This window comes from Podarcis muralis, chromosome 6, assembly GCF_964188315.1.
Source record: "Podarcis muralis chromosome 6, rPodMur119.hap1.1, whole genome shotgun sequence".
Lineage (NCBI taxonomy): Eukaryota > Metazoa > Chordata > Lepidosauria > Squamata > Lacertidae > Podarcis > Podarcis muralis.
The window spans coordinates 30,499,809-30,526,640 of NC_135660.1; the positions used below are offsets into that span (position 1 = coordinate 30,499,809).

At 44.3% G+C, this 26,832-nt stretch overlaps 1 protein-coding gene across 1 annotated transcript; it reads right to left on the bottom strand.

Moving 5' to 3' along the window:
• Window positions 1-1,128: 1,128 nt before the first annotated feature.
• Window positions 1,129-26,318, bottom strand: MOGAT1 (monoacylglycerol O-acyltransferase 1). The gene is made up of 6 exons (XM_028731061.2): window positions 25,393-26,318; window positions 14,181-14,359; window positions 12,972-13,176; window positions 10,402-10,576; window positions 7,641-7,840; window positions 1,129-4,544 (listed from the first exon to the last, which is right to left on the bottom strand). Exons 1-6 carry the CDS (start codon window positions 25,484-25,486, stop codon window positions 4,390-4,392), a joined length of 1,008 nt encoding a protein of 335 aa, XP_028586894.2. The 5' UTR covers window positions 25,487-26,318; the 3' UTR covers window positions 1,129-4,389.
• Between the last annotated feature and the right edge of the window lie 514 nt (window positions 26,319-26,832).

The window sequence follows — 26,832 nt, forward strand, 5'->3', positions numbered from 1 at the left end:
TCATATAGGGGCGGTGGATGGTTCTGTCACTTTCAGTTCTCTCACTTGCTCATTTTTCCATTCTCAAATCAGTTCTCTGCATTTCTGCAGCAATTTGAGATTCCCCCCCCCCCCAGGAAGAACCTATCATGATTTTTAAAATTGCATTTTAATGCAAATTTTTGCTGATGAAACACATTTCGTATGCTGTTTTGACCACTGTTTGACCTTGGTTGGTTGGAAAACTACACCCCAAAATTCAGTTAACTGCAAATTTCAAAGGATGGCTGTCTTTTCATATTGTTTCAGAAAGTGCAAATTTGATAAATTCGGCTTTACATGCTACCTGAATCAAATATCTCCCCCATCCCTACTCCCATCATCCCTAGCCAATGGCCAGACTCGCTGGGGCTGATGGGAGTTGGAGTTCACTCACTTTACTTCACTAAATATATCAGAAAAGTAGTTGGTCAACAGGCTGTGTTTGCTTCAGAATCCAGCCACAATAGGAGGATAATGCTGTTGCAAAGGATAACCTATTTAATATTTAAGACTACTTTGAAAATACACAACACTAATAATATTATCATCCCCTTCTCATATTCCAAATGATAATTCACTCTCTCTACTTCCATAGCAACAAGCTGCAATGTTGATCTTCCATTATTAAATTTGAGAGCCTTATACTAGGAAGCAGCTGTTCCTTTCCTTCATTCGTTCAGTAATGAGACACTAATACATCAAGACATTTACGGTGCATGTCTACTCTGAAGTAAGCCCCAAAGAGTTCAATGGGGCTTCCTGCCAGGTAAGTGGGAATACGATTGTAGCCTTAATCAAACCTCCTTCTTGCCTTTTCTTCATTTTCATTATATTACAGCATGCTGCATACATGCCATTGTGGAAAGAATATGAAAATCACCAACACCCAGCTCCTTTGAATGGAGCGGAACTACATGATGTGCCTGCAGATTATCTTAGTGGACTGTCTGCCAATATAAATAGCATAAAGATATTGTGATAAAACCATGATGGAAAGACATTGGCTAAGCTAAAACCGCATGAAGCTAATCTCTTCATCAATGGGCTGCTAGATAATTATGAAAGAACACACATAAAAGATTGAGTACATGTAAGCACACCCACATATTCATATCAAAATGGTTTATTCTTCTTGAGCTTCCGTTCAGCAAAATAATCAATCTGTATTTTAAAAAGCCATAATCCAGCAACAAGGCTGGAGCAGCAGAAAACAGCAGTTTGCATGTATGTATTTTGCAAAAATGTTCAACACACTGCAACGCCTGTTGAAGGGCTATTCTTGATTGGCTAGGATTACCTATGTGATTATTATAGGAAACAATACTCCCACTCTGAACTGCTTTCACTTGGAAGGTAGCAAGTTGCCTTTTGCTAAGTCAGACTGCTGCCATATCTAGCAAGTGGTCACTCTCTTCTGGGAGGGCTTGGAGATGGTAAGAGAACTGTTCTTCCTTGGGGGTTTTAAGGGAAAGTGTGGGCAGTGGAGATGGGTCCATTAGAATGAACAGGACACTGTCCCACCAACGTCAATCTGCCCTTAACCACTCCCACGTGTCAGCTTCCTTCTCTTCAGTTTCCCATGTTGTCCTTGTAAAACTCAGCAGAAAACTAGAATGAGATGGCTCTGCTTGTCATTGACTCTGCCTACTGTCAAACTCCCAGCCTTCCGTTCTGCCAATCTCAGCGGGGCCAACCATCATTCATGTCTTAGGTATAGGGCAATCGGTGGCGGTATGACCCATGACACCTCTCTCTCTCTCTCTCTCTCTCTCTCTCTCTCTCTCTCACACACACACACACACACACACACACCTCCTTTTAAGTGAACTGGTGCATGAGGAAGTAATGAGCTTTGAATAATTTTGTGAACCAGCAGTGCTGAGAATGACATAAGAACCAAGAATGTGGTATCAAGGGGGGTTTGAAGCAAATGCTGACAGCAAGCCAACCTTCTGTGTATAGGGAGAGCAGCTGCTAGGATGTCCGGCCTTAGCTAGCTTGTCCCTCAGCAAGCATTCCCATCAGAAACTAAAAGGACTGGACCAGACAATATATGCTCTTTTCTCCCCACTTCCAGCTCCCTCTTCAAGCATGAGTGGTTCGTAGAGGAAAATAATATTGGCAAATTTTCATATCATCTCTTTATTTTCCTCTCAGTCTTGTTTAATTAAGTTCTTGCATTACATCACTCATGTCAAGCAGCTGTTCAGTTGCACTGGAATAATCTCAATGCCTCCAAAGCATGATCCAGTTGTCTGGGGGCTCGATTCAAATGAAAAACTATAGCTACATGCTTGGTTAGTTGGTGCAACTCTCAGCAACTCTAAATTAGGAATTTAGAATTTGTGTGTGTGTGTGTGTGTGTGTAATTCTGAACTGACAAATGCTTCCAGTGGAACAAATGCCTGAAATTTTACACATTCAAATCATAGAATCATAGAACTGTAGAGTTGGAAAGGACCACAAGGGTCATCTAGTCCAACCTCCTGCAATGCCAGAAACCTTTTTGCCCAATGTCAGGCTTGAACCCACAACCCTGAGATTAAGAGTCTCGTGCTCTACCGACTGAGCTGTTTCACCAACTCATTTTTCATGGTTTCCATTGATAATACTTAGACTTAATTTTCCCTCTGCCAAAAGCTTTTTGATTACTAAAAAACATGCTTTGGAAAGAACAAAAAAATCAAGCGGATTTGATGGGGTCACTCATGTGACTAAACCAGGAAGCATTATCCTGTTTCTTAATTGATCCCCGTGCCATCCAATACACTGCTGTATTTAATTGGTTACAGGGATAAGGAATCTCGGACCCACGGGCCAGTTGCAGCCATTCAGGCCTTTATTATCTTGTTCTTGGGACTTTGCCCAGCCACCCTACTCGGCCCTCATCAGCACTGCTTTGCAGCCTCCTTGGAGTTTTTGCCTGGCTGGAATGTGTCCTTGAACTCAGCTAATGCTCCTTGCTTCCCTGGATGGAGCATTGTGAGGGGTGTAAGAGGGAGTGTAAAATCTAGCCTACTGTGGAAAGGTAATGAATGCCATCCATTGCTCTGGCCCTCTTCACCACTGTCATGTGACCCCACAGAGTGAATGCAGGCCGGGAGCTGAAAAAGGTTCCTTGTCCTTGGGCTGCAATGATGTCATCCTGTTTACTCAATACTCTAGTAGTGGGAATCACTATGTGACTTAAATGAGGAAAGACAGCAGTGCAGAGTGGGCGGAAATAGGTGCAAAAGCACTTGCCTCCAGGGAAAACAATAATACAGAACAGAAAAGGAGGGGAGTGATTGTTTACAAATACTTTTTTCTGTCAAAATATTTCCGCCCCACTGAAATTGTTGCTCTCAACCTGAAAGCTAGAGAATATGCAACAAACACAGTTCTAATATTTTAAAAGTTACATTGCAAAGTATTAATTGCACCTTTTCCCACCTGTCTCTTTGGTGAATGAGCTTTGAAAGGGAAAAAATCACAACGCATGGCTCCTTTAGAAGCAAAAGTGGTTTGTCTTCCTCTATTACCATTATCATTTGGGAGGGGTGCTGTGAACAAACTTCCCAGAGAATCATCAATTTTGCCTCATCACACTACTCTTCTAAATAAACACACCAATTACAAAAGTACAAAGTTCCCATCCCTGCTAAATGAGCATCTTTGGCTTATTAAATCACTTCAAGTACAATACCATATGGCTTAGGAATGCTGAATATGCCACATATTGCATTGCATAGTTAAATACAGATCAATAGCTAGGCAACAAGCCATACACAAGCATTCGTCAAAAACATTTAAAATCATTCAGTCAACTCAGATGGACACAATGCACTTCTCTTTCAAAAAAACAAACAAACCAAAGGCTTCTCTGCTGCAACCACTCAGATACTAACTGAACTCTGCAAGAGCATACCTCTGCAAAATCCCTATCTGTTTCAAAGGTAGGAAAAATTTCCTGGAGGAACAAGACTGAAGACATGGGAGCCCTAGACTTATTCCATGAGTGCTTTCTTCACATAGTACAGACCAATTATCCGTGCTTACAGATTGAGTCTGTCTCGGAAAAAGCATGAGATTAAAAAGCATTAGGATTCTTTGTAGATTTGCAATGTTTTGTTACAGAATTGCATCCATTGAGAGAAGGAATAAAAATGCATTCCCAGACAATAGAGCAAAACACAGTATACAAAAACATAGAGAGAACTGCAAATCAATTTTTGTTTTAAAAGCAAATGCGTCACATTGTACCCAGCTACACAAGAAGATTGTAACTCTTGTAAGTTGTTGGAGAGAAGGGTTGGATGGGGTAAAAGGTTGCTTTTCACCAGAAAGGAACTCTTCTGGATCAAATTCTCCTTGTACTTGAACCTGCATTTAGGTAAATGTGAGAGATGCGTGCTCTGATATCCCGTACTTTTCTTTGTTTTTGTCAAATAACTCCTGGAGTTCCTGCAGATATTTCTCGTGGAGTTGATTAATTTCTTCAACGGTGGGATTCAGATTCTGTTTCACCGCAATAGGGTTCCCAACTGCAAAATCAAAACCAAAATAAGAAAATCCCTGTGAGAGTCATCAGTGTAATTGCTCTGAAATATCTAATTGTCAGAGACTGCCTCCAGGTCCCAGCTCACAGAGGACCAACGCTAGCCAGTGGAACTGTACAAAAGTCTTTATTGAAGTATAGTTTCCATTTCCAAACCCTAGCGTGCGTCTCTACGTCTAGACCCTAGATCGGCGAAGCTCCGTCTGAGTCTCCGCCCCCTGTACACCAGCTTAAGACTCTGGCCTTACTCCACCTCTTCCGTCTCTCCTTCCGCCTCTGGGTCCTACCACCCCCCGGGGTCCCTTCCTTCCTGGACGCTTCGGAGGCGGACCCCTCGGACTCTTCCCCCTCCCTTCGGCGGGCTTTGGGACCTGGCTCCCTTTCCGGGCTGCTCATTGCGCCACCCTCTTGTACATTTGAACTTGGCGCGCGCGCGCTGCCTCCGACCTTCCTTTTGACCGTTTCCTCGCTCTCTGATGCAGGCGTGGCTAACCCTGACTCATGTCCTTCCGCTGACGGAAAGCTGCCTGATGCCGATGCCTGGGACTCCTCCCCCCTACTGCTCTCCGGTGGGGAAGCTGGTCCCGATTTCCAACTGCTGCTCTCTGAGTCCCCTCTGGCCCCTCCTTCCTGGGGTGTTCCCTCTGGCAACCCCCTAGCTCTGACCACGGGAGCCCCTTTCTGTGAATCCTCCGATTCGCTGGAGAGACTTAGAGACCTTGGGCGGCTATCATCGCTAACTTCTCCCTCGGATTCCTCCCCCTCGGTCTCTAATTCCTCCCTTTCCTGTCCCTCTGCTCCTGAGCCCCTGACACTAATGATCTTTCATAAATTGTAACCTCTTCTGAAGGCTTGGGGGGGCTTTTCTTCCCACCCCCAGCATTTTAAAATCGCCCCGGACAGCGGAGAAGTCCTCCGCTGTCCCGGGGTTTTTAAAAAACCTCTCCGCCCCCCCGCCAGGCTTCGGAAGGCTGCTCCGAAGCATCCTTCCGAAGCCTGGCGGGGGGGGTGGAGAGACCTCCTCCCACTGCCAGGCTACGGAGGAGGTCCGAGGACAGTGGGGAAGACGCGCTGCGCTTCCCCACTGTCCCGGAGATTTCCCTACGGGCTTTCGTCTTGCGAAGGAAGCCCATAGGGAAATTCGTTTTGCGAAGCACCTCTGCGACGGAAAACCCTTTCGTCTAGCGGGTTTTCCGTCTTGCGAGACGTTCGTCTTGCGGGGCACCACTGTACTCAAAGATACAAAGGCATACAAAACATCATAGAACTTGTCCTTATGCTTACCTAGGCATTCACAGTCTAAAATGACCAGTATGCCAATTGATCTCCTTGTGTTCTTGTTTAACAGAACTGTGTCTTTGTTGCAAATTGTGCTTGTATACTTTTCAGTTTCCAAAAGTTAGTTATTTTGTTCAATCACATCCACCATGCATTTCTTTCTTGCTATTTTTAAATCACTTTCATAAAGCAACAGGTTGAATCAGCACCTGGAACCTGCTCCACCCTAAAAGGCTCATGCATCGTTCCGTTTAAATTAAGCAGTCAGTGCACAAAGGAATGCACCTGTCCTTTTAGGTTGTAGTGTTTTTGCAGTTAGCATTCGTTCTTTTCTTAGCCTCTTCTCCTCTCTCCTACACCTCCTCTAATGATCTCTAACTCTACCTCTCAACATATTCTGTGGCGTATCATACTGTAGCAAGCAAAACGCCACTTTTTAGAAGAGCACTTCTCTTAATCAAAAGTTGAGCCAGAAGTGGTTTTCAGTCCTCTCTTCACTCCTGACAAAAGTGGTTAGAACATATCTTATGATTCTGTTTACATTTTAAAGCAGCTGACATAATACTTGCACAAGACCTCAAGAATATGGTGTGTTGCTAGAAGTTTACCATTTGAAAACTACGCAAAGTACAGGATTGGTGGAATGCAATATAGGAAAAAGTACAAACTGCTCAACATATTATCAAACTCCTGAAATAACCTGGTTTTGGTAGATAACCAAATGGGAATGTAAGTGGACATTTTTAAATCACTAATTATTTGGAGCTCAAGGAGACATGCATGGGGATTATTCCAATCTATATTCATAATTATCATCTATAGTAAGTTCAGATGAAAGATAATGGGATCTGTAATCATGCTGGGATATAATGGGATCCACAATCACTGAAGTGTACCCAGTGGGCTTCTTGGTTGAGTACAGTAGGAACCCAAATCTCTCTGGTCCAAGTCCTCCTCCTCCTCCTCTGGGAATCACTCATATCCGAGTAAGATTGTCTTCCATGAACACGGTCTTAACAGTGAGTCTGTAAGTGACTGTGGAGGCCAATTCTGGATCCACACATCCTTCCACAGTGGGGACATAGGTTTCCTGGCAGGAGTTGATCATGGGGAGGTTTTGCCAAATGTGCTATCCTCTTAGCACGTTTCTCCCTTTCATCCTGAGTTTGAGCATCTTCAAAGTCCATGACAACTTTGGTAAAGGCTGTTCTCCAATTGGAGCGCTCGCGGGCCAGAGTTTCTCAACTGTCAGTGTTTTATTGGATTTGTAATCAAAGTATTTATTATCTCACTGCTGTATTGAAGCTTTGGTGATTTTAATATATCATCTTATTTGATTTGTTGTTGCAGTTGTTTGGTTTGTATTTTACTTGTGAACTGCTCTGGGATCTTGTAAGAAGAGCAGTATATAAATGGAAATAATAGTTTTTTAAAAAAATTTGGTCTGATCCACAAAGGCTCTTATGATGTTCTTAACACAACATACCACACCGGCCGTACAACATAGGGATGCGGGTAATAAAGTATGAATTGAAGCATGTTATGTAGATTATTTTCTGCTGACAAATTCTATGAGCTACATATAAACACAACACAGTCAAAGGGCAGGGGGAGAGGAGGAAACCTATAAATAAAAGATCAGGAAAGAGACAAATGCTTATTTCAAACTTCTTCCTCTTCTACATTTGGTGCTTAGATGGTATATTGAACCGTTTGCAAAGGCTAAGCAGCTACTGTTTCTTGACACAGATTTGTATATTAAACATGTGCATATGAGAGCAAAAAGAGAGCAAAAAGAACTTACCAATAGTGTGAACAGGTTTCCTGTAAGGCATTACGCCAAAGCTATATTGAAAGATTCCTCTGCCATGAAACAAAGGCAATGCAAACCCCATAATCTTCTGCAGTTTCTCTTGCAATGTTCTGAGCCTTGATCCTTTGGGGTTTGCAACTTGTTTGAACAGTTCATTTTCCCCAAAAGAAAACACGGGGACCAGTTGAGCCCTGCCAGAGAAAAGCAACAACGCAGTTGACATAATTCACATCAATGGGTTGACAAGTATACCCATTTAAAGGAGCTAGACCATAAAGATGGCTGATCACCGAAGAATTGATGCTTTTGAATTATGGTGCTGGAGGAGACTCTTGAGACTCCCATGGACTGCAAGAAGATCAAACCTATCCTATTAAGGAAATCAGCCCTGAGTGCTCACTGGAAGGACAGATCCTGAAGCTGAGACTCCAATACTTTGGCCACCTCATGAGAAGAGAAGACTCCCTGGAAAAGACCCTGATGTTGGGAAAGATGGAGGGCACAAGGAGAAGGGAACGACAGAGGACGAGATGGTTGGACAGTGTTCCTCGAAGCTACGAACATGAGTTTGACCAAACTGTGGGAAGCAGTGGAAGACAGGAGTGCCTGGCATGCTCTGGTCCATGGGGTCATGAAGAGTCGGACACGACTAAATGACTAAACAACAACAAATAACTTAGGCACATATGGTAGCATTCAGACCTTCCATGTTCATGACAATTACACTGTAGATGCCAGGTAGATGTTTTTAAAAATTCATGTTGCTACCTACTGCCTCCTAGGAAAAGCTCAACAGGCAATAGGACTAAGCCTCCATTTACACAGCTAAATGCAATATTAGTCCAGGACTAAACCAGGTTAGTCCAATGGGACTAACTAAGCAGATGCCATACATCTAGGGCTTTCTTTCAGCCGGAACTCAGTTCTAGCACCTCTCATGTGGGCACTGTTTCCATTCTAAGAGAATGAGGGAGGTGTTCATGGTGAGTTCCAGCACCTGTTTTTCTAGAAAAATAGCACTGCATACATCAGAGGTGGGTGGCTAAGCTTATTTGGCCTGAGGGCCCCATTCACCCTTGGCTTGGCTAATCATGTGGAGACCACATGCCAGTGTGGACTATTGCCAAACCTAAGCATGGCCAGCCCATATGCTTGCCTAAACATTCTGGCATGGACAGACAGGGCACATGCCCAGGCAGGCAGCCCTCTCCCCAGCCAAAATCAGTGAAGTATTGAGCACAGGGCAGAAAAAAACTTGCACGGGATTTTTACGAAATTGTAGTTGGCTGCCTCTTTTACCAAGATATAAAGTTAGAAATGACAGTAAATGCAAGAAATGTTGAAATCGGGAACAATAACCACAGGAAGGGAATGGCCCATAGGACTGCTGTTGGCTAATAGCTCACTTACAAAGAAATATTGCAAGCACACAGTAAAAAAAAGTCATGAAACAGGAAGTTGCTACATGTGCAATTTCAAACTTGCATATTAAATGACTCTTAGACATATATAGGACAGCTCTTTTCTGTGTGTGAATATTTGGTTCTTGTTATTGGGGGGGGGGAATCTATTTCACAACGCTGCACTTCTTCCCTCATTTTTATATAGATGTGGGGTGGAGGATAATTTTAATTCAATTCACACTTAAAGCCAAATTGATCAATTTCTCACTTTCCAATGTGAAAATTCTTCATAATTTGCACTTATCCAAATTCTGGGATGCAGTTCTCCAACCAACATTTACGAAAAGGCACATATCGGAGTGGGGGGTGGGGAGGGAAGAATATACTAGTGAAAATAACATACAAAAATGTTTTATATTAGGAGAAATTGTTTGCAAAAGTTGAAACTCCGTACAAAAATGTATTAGGAGAAATTCACATTAAAAGGCTGGTGAATTTTCACGATGATTTTAAAAAGTCACAGATTGCTGCAGAAATATGGAGAACTGAATAGAAGGTGGGGGAAATGAGAAACTGAGAGAACTGCAATTGACAGATTTTGTATGCAATTTTCTCTAGCAATTTCCCCTAATGTAATGCATGTCAACGCGCACTGTGGCACAGCAGGTGTGCTTTCGTACTATGATGTTACTTGGCTGGGGAACTGCATTGCAAAAGTTGGAGAATGCCTTGCAGACAACCCCAGTGCTAGAGACAGACAGGTAGGTTGTGTATCTGCAGCAGTGACCAGAGGAGGGATGACTGCTGGGGAGGACTGAAGAGAGAAGAAACGCCATGGTGCATCTGCAGCAGCACAACAAAACATGTCTATCTCATATCAGTCTCTACAGCACTGTAACTCTCCAACCATTTGACTTCACCCCCAAAGACACACTCCTCCATTGTCTCCTGAGACAGACGGTGGCCAACGACAAGATATAGAATACTATCAAGTACAGTGGTACCTCGGGTTACATACGCTTCAGGTTACAGACTCCACTAACCCAGAAATATTACCTCAGGTTAAGAACTTTGCTTCAGGATGATAACAGAAATCGTGCTCCGGCGGCGCGGCGGCAGCGGAAGGCCCCATTTGCTAAAGTAGTGCTTCAGGTTAAGAACAGTTTCAGGTTAAGAACAGGCCTCCAGAACGAATTAAGTACTTAACCCGAGGTACCACTGTAGTCCATTTCATGTTTTGGGTACCTACATTCCATCTTATTTCAATGACAAGTTCTCTCGATTCCCAGTTAATGTCCTGTATGTTACCACTTTATTCTTAATGGGTGAGGTCTACACATAGAACTTACCCATGTTTCAAAGCCACCTTAATGAACCCTTTCCTTTTGAGGATGCTAAGAGTTAAGCTTCCAGGACGGGCATCTAAAGACTCTTCTGCTCCTCCAATTACAATCACAGCAACATTTCCACCGCCTTCGTGGCTGAGCACATGAGACACACTCTTCTTGGATGCTGAAACCAGTCCTGAAAGTGTGAATGAATAAATAAATAAATAACAGAATACCCAATCAACTGATCAGTGTTGCATGGAAACCATTAGTCAGGTGGAATGAAAAAATCTGAAGTTAAATTTGTGCTCTGTACAGTAGTTAATTCTTTATTATAAACATGCAAACAGTCTACAAATGACATATTACATAATGCAATCTAAGAGTCACTAATTTACAGTGGTGCCTCGCAAGATGAAATTAATCCATTCCGGGAGTCTCTTCATCTTGCAGTTTTTTCGTCTTGCGAAGCACGGCTATTAGCGGCTTAGTGGCTATTAGCGGCTTAGCGGCTATCAACGGCTTAGCGGCTTTAAGAAAAAGGAAACAAACTCGCAAGAACTCGCAAGACGTTTCGTCTTGCGAAGCAAGCCCATAGGGAAATTCGTCTTGCGGAACGACTCAAAAAACGGAAAACCCTTTCGTCTAGCGAGTTTTTCGTCTTGCAAGGCATTCGTCTTGCGGGGCACCACTGTACCGTTTATTTTGAAATAATCCTGTATTAAGATTGTGCCCTTAATGAATTATAAGACAAATATAAATATGTTTTCTAAAAACTCATATTACAGTTTATTTAAATATCTACAACATCAATGATCAAATTATTTAATTGGATATGATAGCAGTGGGAAAAGCTTTTTTAAAAAATTAACTGAGGTTCTCATTTCATGTACTTAAAAGGGGCCCACTGACTCTCAAATTGCTCATTTCTCTGTCTACCTTCCCTTAAGCATACCAGCTCCATTAATTCTGTCACTGTGGCAAGAAAACAAATTTTATTGAAACTATTTTTGTTCTGTGGGAATTATGGGAGTACACCATTTAGCTGCTATTAATACTCTGATTAGATTTCAATGTTCTGCTCTTATGTCCTTTTTTAAAGCTATCCCAAAAGATGGTAGATTCATCTGTATTTGATATCCAATTATTTCTTATATATGCTCTGTAACAAACTACCGTTTTAACTTATGAAACATTAAAGCCTACATGTTGTTACTACTGAATTTGATGGCCCCTGTTTGGGTGTTTCCCCATTCATGCACAGGGCCAGACTGAGGTTTGATGAGGCCCTAAGCTACTGAAGGTAATGGGGCCCTTTATATGTCCAGCTGTCCTTTGTCAACAACAAATTGTCACCTTTTTTTGTGTTGAATATATGCTATATGGTAATTTATGGACCTAATAGGTATCTAACCAGTGATATTTTAGGGAGCAGGCTAGCAGGCGGGGCCCATTACTTACATCATAGGAGCCTCCACAACACAAAACACAGTTGCTGTATGTAGGTTTTATTTTATTTGTTTTTTATCTTATATTTTGGAAATGTACATCCAGTTTTATTTTCCCTTTAAATTTTTGGGGGCTTCCCAAGAGATTGGGGGCCTAAGCTATAGCTTGTTTAGCTTATATGTAAATCCGGCCCTGCTCATGCAATTAATAATCATGTGAGGGGGTGAATGAAGCTAAATCCTTCATCCCCATCTGCAACCCCCTACCCTCTCACTACCCAGACACTGAGGAGTACATCTGTAGAGCGGACTCTCCTCTTTCTGCATCCTCTGGTGATGTGGAATGCTGTTTATCAGAAGATGGAGAACACCTGAATAGGGCTGTGAGAATCAGGCCATGTCCCAGAGCTTACTTTACGAGGTGAACAAAGTGTGCCAGGTGAAAGCATTAAAGGTAAAAGGTAAAGGGACCCCTGACCATTAGGTCCAGTCGTGGCTGACTCTGGGGTTGCAGCACTCATCTCGCTTTATTGGCCGAGGGAGCCAGCGTACAGCTTCCGGGTCATGTGGCCAGCATGACTAAGCCACTTCTGGCGATCCAGAGCAGCGCACGGAAACACCCTTTACCTTCCCGCCAGAGCGGTACCTATTTATCTACTTGCACTTTGACATGCTTTCAAAGTGCTAGGTTGGCAGGAGCAGGGACCGAGCAACGGGAGCTCACCCCATCACGGGGATTCGAACCGCCGACCTTCTGATCGGCAAGCCCTAGGCTCTGTGGTTTAACCCACAGTGCCATGGCTGGTGAAGACGTGGCTTTTCGAAAAGGCCTTTGGTGAATGATCTTTTTGCGAGCTCCATTTCTGATGGCTGTTCTACAGTTCTGAATCTTTGTGACTTGTATTTTGGTGTATGGGGGTAGCAGAGGGGAATAATGTTCTGCTGCACAAGGAAAACTCCTGAAACTGGCAGAACATTCTCCTTAGTGATATGTTAAATACAGCCCACCATTATTATCTGATATGCTAACTGTGTTCGGTTGCTTTGGAAATCAGGTAGGGTCACATTTTTAAAAAAATACTGTACATCAATGCTATTTTTTGAAAAACAGACACATCTGAATTACTAGGGTTTACTGCTTACCTGCACACATAATATAGTCTCTGAAGAAAGGACACCTGAACCAGAAAGGCAAGATGTGTAGGTATGGAGTCAGACCAGGGAATAACCTCTTAAAACCTGTGTATTCTGTGCAAAAGTTTCCAAAAGCTCCAGCGACAAGGACGCCATGAGGATGAAACCCAAAGAGGTAGTTCTGGCTTGGATCCAAATCCGAGGTTTTTATGAGCTGAAATAAAGGCTCAGTAAGAAGTTCACTCTTAATTTAAAAGTTGACTGGCAATTGCATACTGGCCAGTTCAGATCCCACAATGAAAGCTAATTATTGCTTTTGCAAAACAAACCTGCTCCCCCCCCCCCCAGACATTTTGATGACATAGGAAGTTATGGGGTAAGAAGAGTTTGGATGAAGAGTTTAGATTTGATATCCCGCTTTATCACTACCCTAAGGAGTCTCAAAGAGGCTAACATTCTCCTTTCCCTTCCTCCCCCACAACAAACACTCTGTGAGGTGAGTGGGGCTGAGAGACTTCAAAGAAGTGTGACTAGCTCAAGGTCACACAGCAGCTGCATGTGGAGGAGCGGAGACGCGAACCCGGTTCCCCAGATTATGAGACTACCGCTCTTAACCACTACACCACACCCTCTTCATGTCCTGTTGCATAACCTCCACACCCACAAATAAGAAAGATTGCTCAAAGAACAGGTTCTCTGGAAGAGACCTCAATTTGGTTAAAAATAAGAAATGGAGGTGGAACTTGTAGAGTATATAGACACAGAGATCTCAGCTCCATAGTGTTATAATGCAATCTATGCACAGTTACTCAGAAATAAGTCCTGTTGTGCTCAAGCTGTTTCAAGCCAACCATAGCTGGTTTGTTAGGATTGCATAGCAAGCAGTAGTTAAGCAAGAATAGGGTTGAAAGCTTTCAAAACCATTTCTCCCAGTCACATTGGGAGTATGCAAAGCCCGAGGCTTATCTAGGACCATAATGTGGTGCTCAGCCATTGTTTAGTGCAACGTGTGGCCATGTTTCTGTGATGGCCTCTTCACACTGGCCATCCACATGTGCAAAATTTCAGCACAGGAATAATAATGGAACAAAACAGAAGTGGAATCCTAACGAGATGCAAACTACATCAGCTTTCCTCACCATGCTCTGGGACATACGCAGAGCGCACAAGCGTGCACACACAAACACATTAACTTTCACTGCAAAATATTTCACTCACCTGAATTGGAAAGTATTCCTTAAAGTATCTCCACACAGTCCAGTTTCTGACCCACTTGGATCTTCGCCCCCCAGTTTGGGGGGTTTCCCAGTCGAGGTAGAGCCAGAGCGCATAAATAGCTGAGATAAACCAGTAATCTCCAAACACAAAGATCATGAAGATTCCACAGCAGCATTGTGCTAAAAACACAGACACAGAAAACACAAAACATTTGATACGATGAATGCATCTCATAATTTTACCTCCTTGCCATTTCCTTCTCCTTTTGCATCGTGATCCCTATGGCTGGCCAACAGTAGCCTCTTGAATGTTCTCTCCTTGTACCTAATCCATGGAGGGTGCTTCCCCCATAGCCACACCAGCTTGCTACTTTGCTTCTCTGCAACTCTCTGCTCTCAACTCTGACATACAGTGGTACCTCGGGTTAAGTACTTATATCGTTCCGGAGGTCCGTATTTAACCTGAAACTGTTCTTAACCTGAAGCACCACTTTAGCTAATGGGGCCTCCCACTGCCGCCGCGCCACTGCTGCACGATTTCTGTTCTCATCCTGAAGCAAAGTTCTTAACCTGAAGCACTATTTCTGGGTTAGTGGAGTCTGTAACCTGAAGCGTATGTAACCTGAGGTACCACTGTACAACCTGCTCTCTGCCCCCAAAACTCGTAACACTGCCATATTGCTGTTGACAGCAGTGGAGAGTTCTATCCTATTCTTTACATTCCTATGCCTAAGGTCACCACTGTTATATCAGTATGTGATACAGAGAGATAGAAGGAGGGCTTTTTGTTTTGTTTTTTAGCAATATACAGTGGTACCTCGGGTTAAGAACTTAATTTGTTCCAGAGGTCCGTTCTTAACCTGAAACTGTTCTTAACCTGAGGTACCACTTTAGCTAATGGGGCCTCCCACTGCTGCCGCTGCGCGATTTCTGTTCTCATCCTGAAGCAAAGTTCTTAACCCAAGGTACTATTTCTGGTTTAGCAGAGTCTGTAACCTGAAGTGTCTTTAACCTGAAGCGTCTGTAACCCGAGGTACCACTGTATACCCTTTGAAATCCTTCATCAAATGCTGGGGGTTTTATTTTGCCCTTTCAAAGGCTTCTCTTTTATTTTGTTTGATTTTTGTCATTCTGCCTGATAAAAACAGAAATCAGAGCACAGAGGCATAATGTCCTGCCTTGGATAATTTAAAATGATAAATATTAATCATTCTGCTGAGAATATGTGGTTTGGTACTACAGTTCCATGATAGTTTCAAGCTGAAGCTGGGCAATAATTTATTTTTAGCTTTGGGAATAAAAAGGAACCTTTCAACCAACTAATGATAAACTATTCTAATCATGACATGTATACATGAATAGATGTAAAAGTCGCTTTTCAGATATCCACAGTCAATATCAGGGCTAGAACGACAGTGACAGATACAGCAAACAAGAGCCTCAGAAATATAGGCAGCCAACAGTGCTGCCCTGTTCATGTCTACTCAGAAGTAAGCTCCATTGCTTTCAATCCTACATCAATTCACTTAGCGGTAAGCTCATTTAAATCAATGGAACATATTTCTAAGTAGATGTGCATAGGAATTCACCATTTTAAGGGACATGAACTTGAGAAGAAATTGCCTGAAGCCAAACTTTGTTTTTTTAAACTCTCAATTTTCTTTCTCATCCAAATCAAATACATTTGTTTCCTGTAATATAGCTTGTATGCACAATCCGACACAATTTAGAAATTATTTGGCAAGAGACAAGGAGACAGAGAGGAATTGGAAGAGTGAAAGACACGGAAGGCCAGACCTTTCTTGAGTAACACACTTTCAAAAGAGAGAAGTGCCAAACTTTAACAGATTTAGAGCCTGCACAATAATCCCATGTACGTGCAGAACTTAAAGCAAAAGCATCCTGAGAACGTTTCAGGGGAGAGGACAGTTATGATAAACTTTCCTCTCAATTTATCAAGCAAGTGGTCATGAGTTCTTGTATTACAAGTATCTTGCAGCACAAGTTTTGCAACTTATTCCAAAAGCCAAGATGTACGTATTCCATTTGTGGCTGAGCAAGTTCCTGACATGACAATGACTCAATATAGTCTCACTTGGCTTGACAGAATTACTACCCTTTCAGCTCCTTGGCAGGATTCCACATGGCTTAACATCAACATGACCTTGAGGTATGAAAGTCACACAAAGTTTGATGACTAGTACCTGGCAGGGCTATTCAAAGACTTCACAAAGGCTGCCACACAGTCCAGATAGCAACAAAAGCTGATAGGATAGGTTTGCTTTTGTACTAACCAGGGGCTTACCCTGAGATGTGCATCCTGCTTTCCTTAGGGTAGGAAGCCAAATGAACTCAGAAAGACTAAGGCTCAAACTAACACACCCACTGTTCTTTCTGTGTTTGTCTGAAAGACCTGTTAAGCAAAGTTAACAAAGCTCATGGTTTTAAAAAGATCAACAACAAACACATGAGAGAGTTCTTAAGCAGCTTTGATTAAAAGCAAGTTGAAGACCAAGTTACCGTACATAAACCTTGGACAACAACATATTTTTGGTGAAAGGCAACACAGTGAGACAGGCAGTTCAACTGGTCAGTCTCTGCATGTCACTCTGAGCAATGTTAGGGACCTGAAAGAGTAAATGGTCAGTCATTTAGACTACAACTGCCACCAGCCCCATCCAGGATGAGCCCACCACTCTTGTTTGCATTTAATTTCAGTTTAGTTCCTGCACCTTCCTGTTCAATTTATCCCTGACTTTCTCCACATGCGTGATTTCTCCTACCCAATTGCAAGCTTTGGTTTTCCCCAGGGGTCAAGCCCCTGCTAAACACCATAAATCTTAAGCAGGTGGCCTTGGACCAGTCACTATCTCTGTCTAAACTACCTCACAGGGTTGTTGTGAGGATAAAATGGGAGATGGAGAGGGTAGTTTGTTAAGGGTTCTGGGAACTCTAGCTCTGCAAGGGGAAAACTACAATTCCCAAGATTCAATTGGCATGGGGGTGCTTTAAATGTGTACACAACCTAAATGTGTTTCTCATGACCAGAGGCACTTTCCCTCAGATATTCCAAGACAAGGACTTATTATTGAAAGTGTACTCTAAAGTTATCCCTCTGCTGGGTTTCACCTCTAGCACAAATGAAATTGAGGGCAGGGCACAAACATCTTGTGGTTTGGGCAGGGTCCCTCCCCCCTTGATATGCATCAGTTTTTACGTCCCTAAGGGAAACAGGGTGGCTTGAAGGAAACAGGGCCATAGGTGACACATTAATGACCAATGAGGAAGTGAGACTGAAATAATACCCCACATGACCCAGGAGCAGGGGTGGGGAAACTTTTTCAGACTCCCCAAGGATATTCTGAGGGCTGTGGGTTAGGGAACCAAAAACACAATGACTTTAGATGTACTGTGTGTTACAACAAGCTGTCTATTAGGAAAGAAGAGCTCAAGGATTCCAGTGTGTTTACATGTGTGCTCCCTAGCCTAGATCTTGCAATTCCTTCACCTGAACCAGAGTTTGTTGCTCCCTGCTGAATACTAGACTTACCAGCAGATGACAGCCTTGTAAAGTCCTGAATATATGTTGCTATGATTATGAACTTTGCACCCTCTGTGGTTTCCAGTACAGTCATACCTCGGGTTGTAGTAGCTTCGGGATAAGTATTATTGGGTTGTGTGCTGCGGCGACCCGGAAGTAACTTCCAGGTTTTGACAATCGCGCATGCGCAGACGGTCAAAATGATGTCACGCGCATGTGTGGAAGCGGCGAATCGCGACCCGCGCAGATGCACAGATGTGGGTTGCGTTCGCTTCTGGATGTGAACAGGGCTCCGGAACGGATCCCGTTCACATCCAGAGGTACCACTGTACCTGTTCCTAGTAAAAAACTGTCTCTCGGGGGCTTTGGCAACAATTTTGAGGATTCCCTTTAAATAAATAGTAGTGGCCAATTCACAAAAGAGCATCAGCTTCACTTCCATTCCTGATGTAAGTGTTTATTCATATAATAAATATATATAATCTCCTCTATTTCTGATGTTCAGATTGTGATTGCTGTTGCTTTCGCATCCAAAAATGGCAACATTCACAGACAAGAAGAAGATAGTGGGCTGGGGACCCTGCAGTGTGCAGGGGAAAAGCCTAGGAAGGGGAGTGATTCACCAACAGACCTATGAGGACCAAGGACTCAGCTACATTGGCAAAGAAAATTCGCTTTATATGCATTGTTTATGCATTCTAACACTGTGACACCAGATGGCGCTGTGGAGTTCCATTTTTGCTAACCCAATTTCTCATACAAAGTTTGCAATGCGTTTAACTGAAACGCTTCTTTGATGTGTCTAGATCCAGCCCAAGTGTGCTTAGTGGCTATGGATTGCAAACTGCTCAGGGTGGTGGAAAAGAATGGAGCAACTGGAATCCTGAATAGGGAGCCCAACACACTGCAACATTTATTTGCACTGCAATACCCACTTGGACGCGGGTGGCGCTGTGGGTAAAAGCCTCAGCGCCTAGGGGTTGCCGATCGAAAGGTCGGCGGTTTGAATCCCCGCGGCGGGGTGCGCTCCCGTTGCTCGGTCCCAGCGCCTGCCAACCTAGCAGTTCGAAAGCACCCCCGGGTGCAAGTAGATAAATAGGGACCGCTTACCAGCGGGAAGGTAAATGGCGTTCCATGTGCTGCGCTGGCTCGCCAGATGCAGCTTTGTCATGCTGGCCACGTGACCTGGAAGTGTCTCCGGACAGTGCTGGCTCCCGGCCTATAGAGTGAGATGGGCGCACAACCCCAGAGTCTGTCAAGACTGGCCCGTACGGGCAGGGGTACCTTTACCTTTACCTTTTACCCACTTGTTGTATTAGACACCATACACAAGCAGATTCATAGTGAGATTAGAGATTCCCCAGGTTTAAAAAGAAGATAACTGTGCTTCTGTTACATGGCAGGAGGTGTCATTGCAGAGCTTTCAGCAATGTGCAGCAATGGAGAGAGCTGTGTTGGCATTCAGACAACATCCCTATTTTCACCCTCAAACTGTATGGAACTGCAACATACATGAAAGCAAGCGCTTGGAGCCAGACTTCCACTTTGGCTCACTTGTATAGCTCCTCATCGAAACAGCCTGACTCCAGGCAGACATACAACATAGGCGCAACATTATTTGGGATCCAACGCATAAAAGAAAAACCTAACCGAAAAGCACCACACAAAGTCATTGCACTGAAGCATGTTGTCTCCCTTTTGCTTAATCCGCGCTGGGTGTTCAGCAAACAAAACATTATTACACTAATTGGATTAAACAGGAAACACTTGTCCGAGGCTGTGCCTCTAGCTTCTATTAATGAATAATAAATGGTTTAGGAGCTGTCAGAGCATTGGATGGAATGACAGAAAGTCAATTCATCCTCACCGACAAAGAAGCGAGCCGTTTGGTAATTTTAGACTCCAGGCTGAACGGTATAAGAATGTGGAGAGGTGGGATTACAATTCCTTTCGATGGCCGTGTTTCAAATGTGGCAAGCCAGCCTTGCTGCATTTGAGGCAGGGGACTCCTCCTCACTCTGCTGAGTGAGGCCCTGAACTTCTGCCCAAAGTCCTGCCCTGCACCACTGGGCACGTTGAGTGGCATGCTGTGCTAAAGATTCAATCTTTTTCCGCCAATTATTTGCAACATTTTATTCTCTTGTATGGAGTGTATGGGGGGTTAGGAGGAACAACTCTGGCAGGGGACACATCGTGCTACCTCTGGGGTAGCTTGCCCACCTTTGTGCCCTCACCTGTGGCTGCTAGAAGCTGTCAGCATGCGACAGCAGCCACATTCTGGGAAATGTTCTGACTGGCTGACTAAACCAGGGGAGGGTAGCCAATGGCTCTCAAACCCTCAGTGGGTTGGGGACTTCCCCTGCAGACAGGCTCCAGCAGATTGAGCAGAAAAGACCAATAGTGGATCCAATAGTTCAAAAGGTGGTTTCTGCACGCGCCATAGAGGGAAGTGAGGATCAGGTGTGGCTCATCAACCCAGGAAGGTAGCCCATCTAGGCGAAGGAAAACTCTGGTCCTAATTTTCCCTGAGGAAAAAAAATCTGTACTTGCTACCCTGTGGGGCATCTGCAGGAGAAGAAAAGACTAAGGAGCAAATTCTACACAAATCCAGAATGGAGTCTCTAAGATACCTGGATGGTGTCTTGTATACCTCTTTCTGGCAACACCTGCAGCCAAGCTGGTGCCAAATGTATTGCTCTGCTTTCCTTTGGACCACATCAGTGAGGCCAAGAGAGGGGAATTGTCATCTGGACAGTCCAAGACCTCCATAAACACTTCCCAGGCTTGTACCCCAGAGAGGTCACTTCAGTGCTGCTAATGCAACAAAAACAACTTGGGAAGCAGCAGTTAGGAGTTACCGGTCTCTGCAGCCACAGCAGACGTTGTGATCTTCCAGCGGTTTGATTTCACCCCCGAGGCAGACTCCATTGACTCTCGAGACAGACAGATGCCAATAATTCCCTAGCAGTTATTCCGCTACATAAACCATTCGTAGATCTGGAAAAATCTATGCTCAGTAAGGCCCCATCCATATACAGAAACTTGCCTGAGCTGAGCAGGAATGATAGGAGACTTGATTTCTTTCATCTGCATGAAGCCCCATGTAGTTGCCTTCCTCGTGTCACCATGTCCTTGATCTTTACAGATGATTAATAAGAGAACAACTGCTATCTTTGTCTGTTCTGCTTTGGAGAGCAGCCTCTGGCAGAAACTAGATGTATGCTAGGACAAATGAGCCACAAGCTGAAAGTTCCAAGAGAGTATTTTCATGAATTCATGCAAACGGCTTTTTGCTGATATTAGTCATGGAGAAGTGTTTCATAAGGACACAAGAGCTCTGCTATGAAGGGGACTCTTGCAGCTCTGACTGCTCCTATACTAGCCACACTGGTTGAAGGAAAGGTGCCTCCTGGTTGTTCATTCAGGCTCAGACATACAATGTGACACTCCACACACCATACATTTGGAATTTGGAAGCCAAGTTCTGCATTCTCTCCAGTGAGAAATTGCATTTGTAATGTTGGCTCAAAAGTCTGATGTAGTACTAACAACTGGAACACTCCACTCCAAGCTGTCCACAATTTACAGTGTGTGCGAAGCCATACTAGACTTCTCAGAAGTAAGTCCCTTGACTGGCGTTCTTCAGGGCCACCCCTCACAAGGTAAGCAGCAGCAATAAAAGTAATGTAAACACCATCAGCACAATCTCTGGGTGCTTAAGACTTTGGTAAATACTACATTTTGCTTTATTTGTTTTTTCAATAGTAGCAGTAGTAATTGTTGTTATATACCGCGCCCATGTGACTGGGAATACAGGGTTCCTATTTGTACCAAATAATCATGAATGTTGCCAAATAAACTCATATTTAGTGGGAATGTGCCAAGCATGGGATTGTTTGGTCATATAAATAACAAACAGCCCCAAAGCAGAAGCAAAGTCGGTAGGGTCCACATCAACCCTGGCGGCACATATTTTATGAGTCAGGCTTTTTTGGAAATGGTAAAGAACATGACTTTTTTTAAAGCAATAGATCTATAGAATAACAAGATGCATCCTTCCACACTTGACAGACCACTAGATGAGGGGCAAGCAACAGATATATAGAATTAATGACTGAGAAGTAAGGTCAGAATTGGCCGCCAAAATTGGATGAGATATAACTTAGCATCCAGGGCAACCTGTTTGCCAACAATAGTATCAGTTTCCATTACAACCGGCTTTCAGAACTTTGGTACATAGTTTCATGTCACCACGTATGTTCCTTGTACCTTACAACTCCACCAGCATAAGGGGCAAACAATATGTGCTGGTCACACCAAGGTACTTTGGTTAATTTCTGCCCTACAGAAAATTACCGTATTTTTCTGTGTAGAAGAGGCCCCCATGTATAAGATGACTCCTACTTTTGGGAGTCCAAAATTAAGAAATCAGTCTTTTAAATCACCTGAATGACCCACTGCCCTGGTTGATGGAAGTGGTGCTGTATTTCACTGCATAATGGCAGAAGCCTGCATCTTGCTTCCCTCGCCTTGGCTTGGCTCCACAGCTACCTCCGCAGCCCAGCCTCATTGACTCAGGAGCTGCCAGGAATGTCCGAGCTGACGCGTAGCTCACCACAGACTTACGGTAGAAATCCATGTATAAGACGACCCCAAAGTCTGGACTAAAAAATGGGGGGGATGTTGTCTCACACACGGGAAAGTATGGTATGTAGTTTAGCTCCTCCTGCGATCCTTTTGTAGGATAGTCAAATTGTGATGGAACACAAATCGTACTTCAAACTTCCTCAACTGAATTGCCAAATGTCCAATGCTTCACTTTAATGAAGGATGCAATTCAGAGCATGAAACAATTAATCAGCCTTTATTGCTATGCTGCTGAGGGAGTATTGTACATTTAGTAAAACCACTAATTAGTTGTTTTTAGGTTGCCTCCATATGTAACAGTGACCTAGTAGCCTATCCTGCTGAGTTTTGCTTTATTTGTTTATGCTTAGGAAATGGATCACATTTCTTGTTTTGCAATGGCAGTAATCCTAAAGACATTCAATTGGAAGTATTTTCTGAAACCGGTAGGACTTACTCCCAGATCAATGGGTTTAGGATTGCGAAACTGAACAGCTGTACATAACTCATATTGGCAAAGACTGTAGCTTCTGATAATGAAATGTACAAATCTTAATTTCCTATATATACAAAAAAGTTTTAGCATATTGTGTTGACATTTTGTGTCCTCAGAAAACTTCAGTCATCATTAGGACCTTTTTTAAAAATCTTTTAAGCAAGAGATTTCGGAAGAACTATTTCAACAGTTATAAAACAAGGCTAATAATAATAATAATAATAATAATAATAATAATAATAATAATTTATTTATATCCCGCCCTCCCCAGCCGAAGCCGGGCTCAGAGCGGCTAACAACAATAGCTACAAGCTGTGATGACTATGCTCTACCACTACAGACAGAGGCATTATGCCTCTGAATACCAGTTGTTGCAAATTGCAAGTGGGCAGAGTGCTGTTGTGCTCCCATCCAGCTTGCAAGCTTCCCACAAGCATCTGGTTGGCCACTGTGAGAACAGAATGAAGGACTAAATGAGCCATTGGCCTGATCCAGCAGGCTTATTTTTCGTTCTTAAAAACTCTGGTGTGCAGGCAGCCAAGAGTGACCCAAATTTATTCTCCCTTCCATTCTTTTTCATGGACTTTATTTTGGAGCATCTCAGGGAGGTGGGGGTTGGGAACCCTGTGCTTCAGTGGCTCTGCTCCTACCTCCAGGGCCATTTCCAGAAAGTACTTAAGGGAGGCTGAGCACCATGGGAGTTGTCCTGTTGTGCTCAGCAGGGTTTCATCTTGTTCACTAAAGCAGCGGGTGGCAACAGCAGTGTTACGGTAAGTTACCATCTGAAAAGAACTGTGATTTTTTGCTGGGTGGGTGGAGGGAAATAGCTTATTGTTATGAGAAAGTGACCCTCCAAAATTAATAATTTGGAAATGAGTCACTAGGTGCAGAACAGTACTCTAGCAGTTTTTACTTCTGGGTATAGATAGTCCTTTAAATATCTCCAAAAGACATCTCTGCTGATCATGGAATCCTAGATCATGATCTTTTGGTAATACAGTATACAAACACAGTGGTACCTTAGGTTACAGATGCTTCAGGTTATATACGCTTCAGGTTACAGACTCTGCTAACCCAGAAATAGTACCTTGGGTTAAGAACTTTGCTTCAGGATGAGAACAGAAATTGTGCTCCGGTGGCACGGCAGCAGCAGGAGGCCCCATTAGCTAAAGTGGTGCTTCGGGTTAAGTACAGTTTCAGGTTAAGAACGGACCTCCATAACAAATTAGTACTTAACCCAAGGTACCACTGTACTGTAATCAAAATTTATTTGCTTAACCCATCAATCACCTAAATGGCACCACCTGACCTTAGTACGCCACTGAGGATGGCGCACTCCTGATTTCTCTTTGGGAAGCGGCAAAAGTGTGCATCGCCACCCTTTCCGTCTGGTGATGCTGCTTTCCCTGGTGGCGTTCTGATATGTTATTTTACCTGGCGCAATTTGCATGCTGCTTTCCCTGGCGCGATCAGTGGTATGTTTTTTGGGGGGCGCCGGGTGGAAAATTTGCACCATGGCACCGTATATGCTAAAGATGGCCCTGCATAATTTTCTCATCCCAGCTCAGCCAGTTGAAGTGAGGCCAAATGTAACTTCCAAAAAGGGGCATTCTGGGTGTGGGACCAGAGAGGAGGGACTTAAATTGGAGCCTGAACCTATTCAGCTCAGTCACATGACTTGTGGGGTAGCACTTAACACTGCTTTCCGCTGGCTTCTGCTGCATAGGATTGCTCTCCTAGAATGCTAGAGTCATCACATCATCACAACCTTTCCGCGAGAGCGCGCAAAGCTCATCGCAAGTAGGCAGTTTTCCAAATCCCCACGTGGGACACTGAACGCATCTTGCCTGTTTCTAGATGGTGCAGTCTGAGCTTAAAGCACTTTTACTCTGAAGCAAGCCCCACTGCTTTAAATGGGGATTTCGTCACAAAGACGGGTGCACTGGCTTGCTGCCTTACTCTGGAGTAAGCCGCATCAAGTGAGGAGGGGCTTATTTCCTAGCAAAAGCGTTTAGAACCGCAAGCCAACAGCCAGACTCTGCTCAGGTTTCCTAAATCCCGCTTTATTTCAACGTTTACTCCTTGGTTAAGAAACAGGCTTGCAGCATAGCTGCTTGGAACTGAACCTCAGCTTAGTGAGACTTACTTGCGAGTCAACTTGCATGAGCTCGAACCCTGCCCCATCCTATGCATGTTTAGTCAGAAGTAAAACTTACTGAGCTGCCTGCACAGAATTCCATTATAGCCCGATCGTATATGCATGCCCTTCGACAGCTGGGATAGCTCAGTCGGTACAGTATGAGATGATTCTTAATCTCAGGTTCGTGGGTTCGAGTCCCACTTGGGCAAAGAGATTCCTTCATTATAGGGGGATGATCCTCGTGATCCCTACCAACTCGACAATTCCCAGCGTCAACCAGGCTTAACTCTCAGAAAAGCAAAATTTTCACTAGCCTGGGGCGCGAACACATCCGTTTACTGCCGTTTCTGTTTACGTCCAAGCGAACTAGGCGAGGATCGGGCACCTAGACGGGGCGCAGACGCGCTTACCTAGCAGCAGGAACGAGAAGACCCATTGAAACACGGCGGCCGTCTGCAGCCTCCTCGCCAGGGGGATGTTGAGCGGGGCGAACTCGACCTTCATGGCGCGTCGCCGGAGAGGCTTCACGCCAGAAGGCGCCCAAAGGGCAACGGTGAGCGCGGCTTCTCGCCTCCCCCGGGGTGGGTCCTCCTCGCGGGCCGGGCGGCGCCTGGCCAGTGGAGAGAGCCCATCGCCCCTTCCAAGTTTGGAGATCCCGAGGCGGGGCCCTGCCGCCGGCGCGATCCCTGGAGCCAAGGGAGTTGGAGACCTCGACGAGAGCTTTGCGCCTCGGTCCGCGCCTTCCCCGGCGCCTAAGCTGCAAGGATCCGCCCTGGCTGCCGGCCGGGCTGCTTCCTTGGGCCGGTCGCGGAACGTGGCGGCGGCCCCAACAGAGCCCCTTGGAGGCGGTGTTGCTCGTGGGGAGGGGGAGCCTGTGGCCGGGGAAGGGGAGAGGGCATACGCGGCACAACATGGACAAAACTAAGTTGGGAGGGCTTTCTTAGATCTCCGATCTATTTCACTCTGCCACATGATCCATTCGAAACGTATCTTCCCTGAAGTCCTTATTGTAATCAAGGAAAGCCCTGCTGCTTTCGAGGCAGTTAGCGTCCCAGTAAGCCCGTTTAAAAAAGCACAACCTTAAAAAATAAATAAAATCAGTTTATCCATTGCTATCATTTGTAACTGAAAAGTGTTTTTCATTTAATCCCAACAACGGGATGGAGTAAGTTACTTGTTGGGCGCAGCTCTCCCCCTCCTGCTCTCCCCCATGCAATAAGCCGTCTCTTAGTTCAAAGATCCAATAATTTGTCTACAAATGCAATTTGCTTCAGGGGCGTCGATTACTGCTGCAGAAAAGACAAAAGTGTCTTGTTCGCGTGAAGCCGCCGGCTGTTGCAAGGGTCCCTCCTGGAAAGGGCAGATTCACAACATACATTTAAACATGGCTTCTCCCCCACCCAAAGAATCCTGGGAATTGTGGTTCGTTAAGGATGCTGGGAATTGTAGTTCTGCGAGGGGGGAATTACAGTTTCCAAGCGTCTTAAGAGGGGGAGTCAGGTGCTTTAAATGTCTGTTGACTGTGCTTTGAAAGTATGGTGAGGATTCACCCTTTGTCATTCCTGAGGATGACTTACACCACAGAGTGGAAAGATGGTGGGGTGACCAGATCAGTTCTCCTGGACCTCTTAGCACTGACTGGCCATTTGAGCTGGGCTTAGGAGGCCTGGGGTTAATGCTGACCAGTGACGTGGGTCTTGGGGACAATTTTGAATTGGACAAGGTTCAGGTGCAAATTTTCCCCTCAATTTAGAGTATATATTGATTGACCTTGTATAAAACCATATCATAGGAGCCAACTCCTGGGGCCAAGGTCCCTCCCCCCCCCCAATAAAATAGTTGAAGAGGCT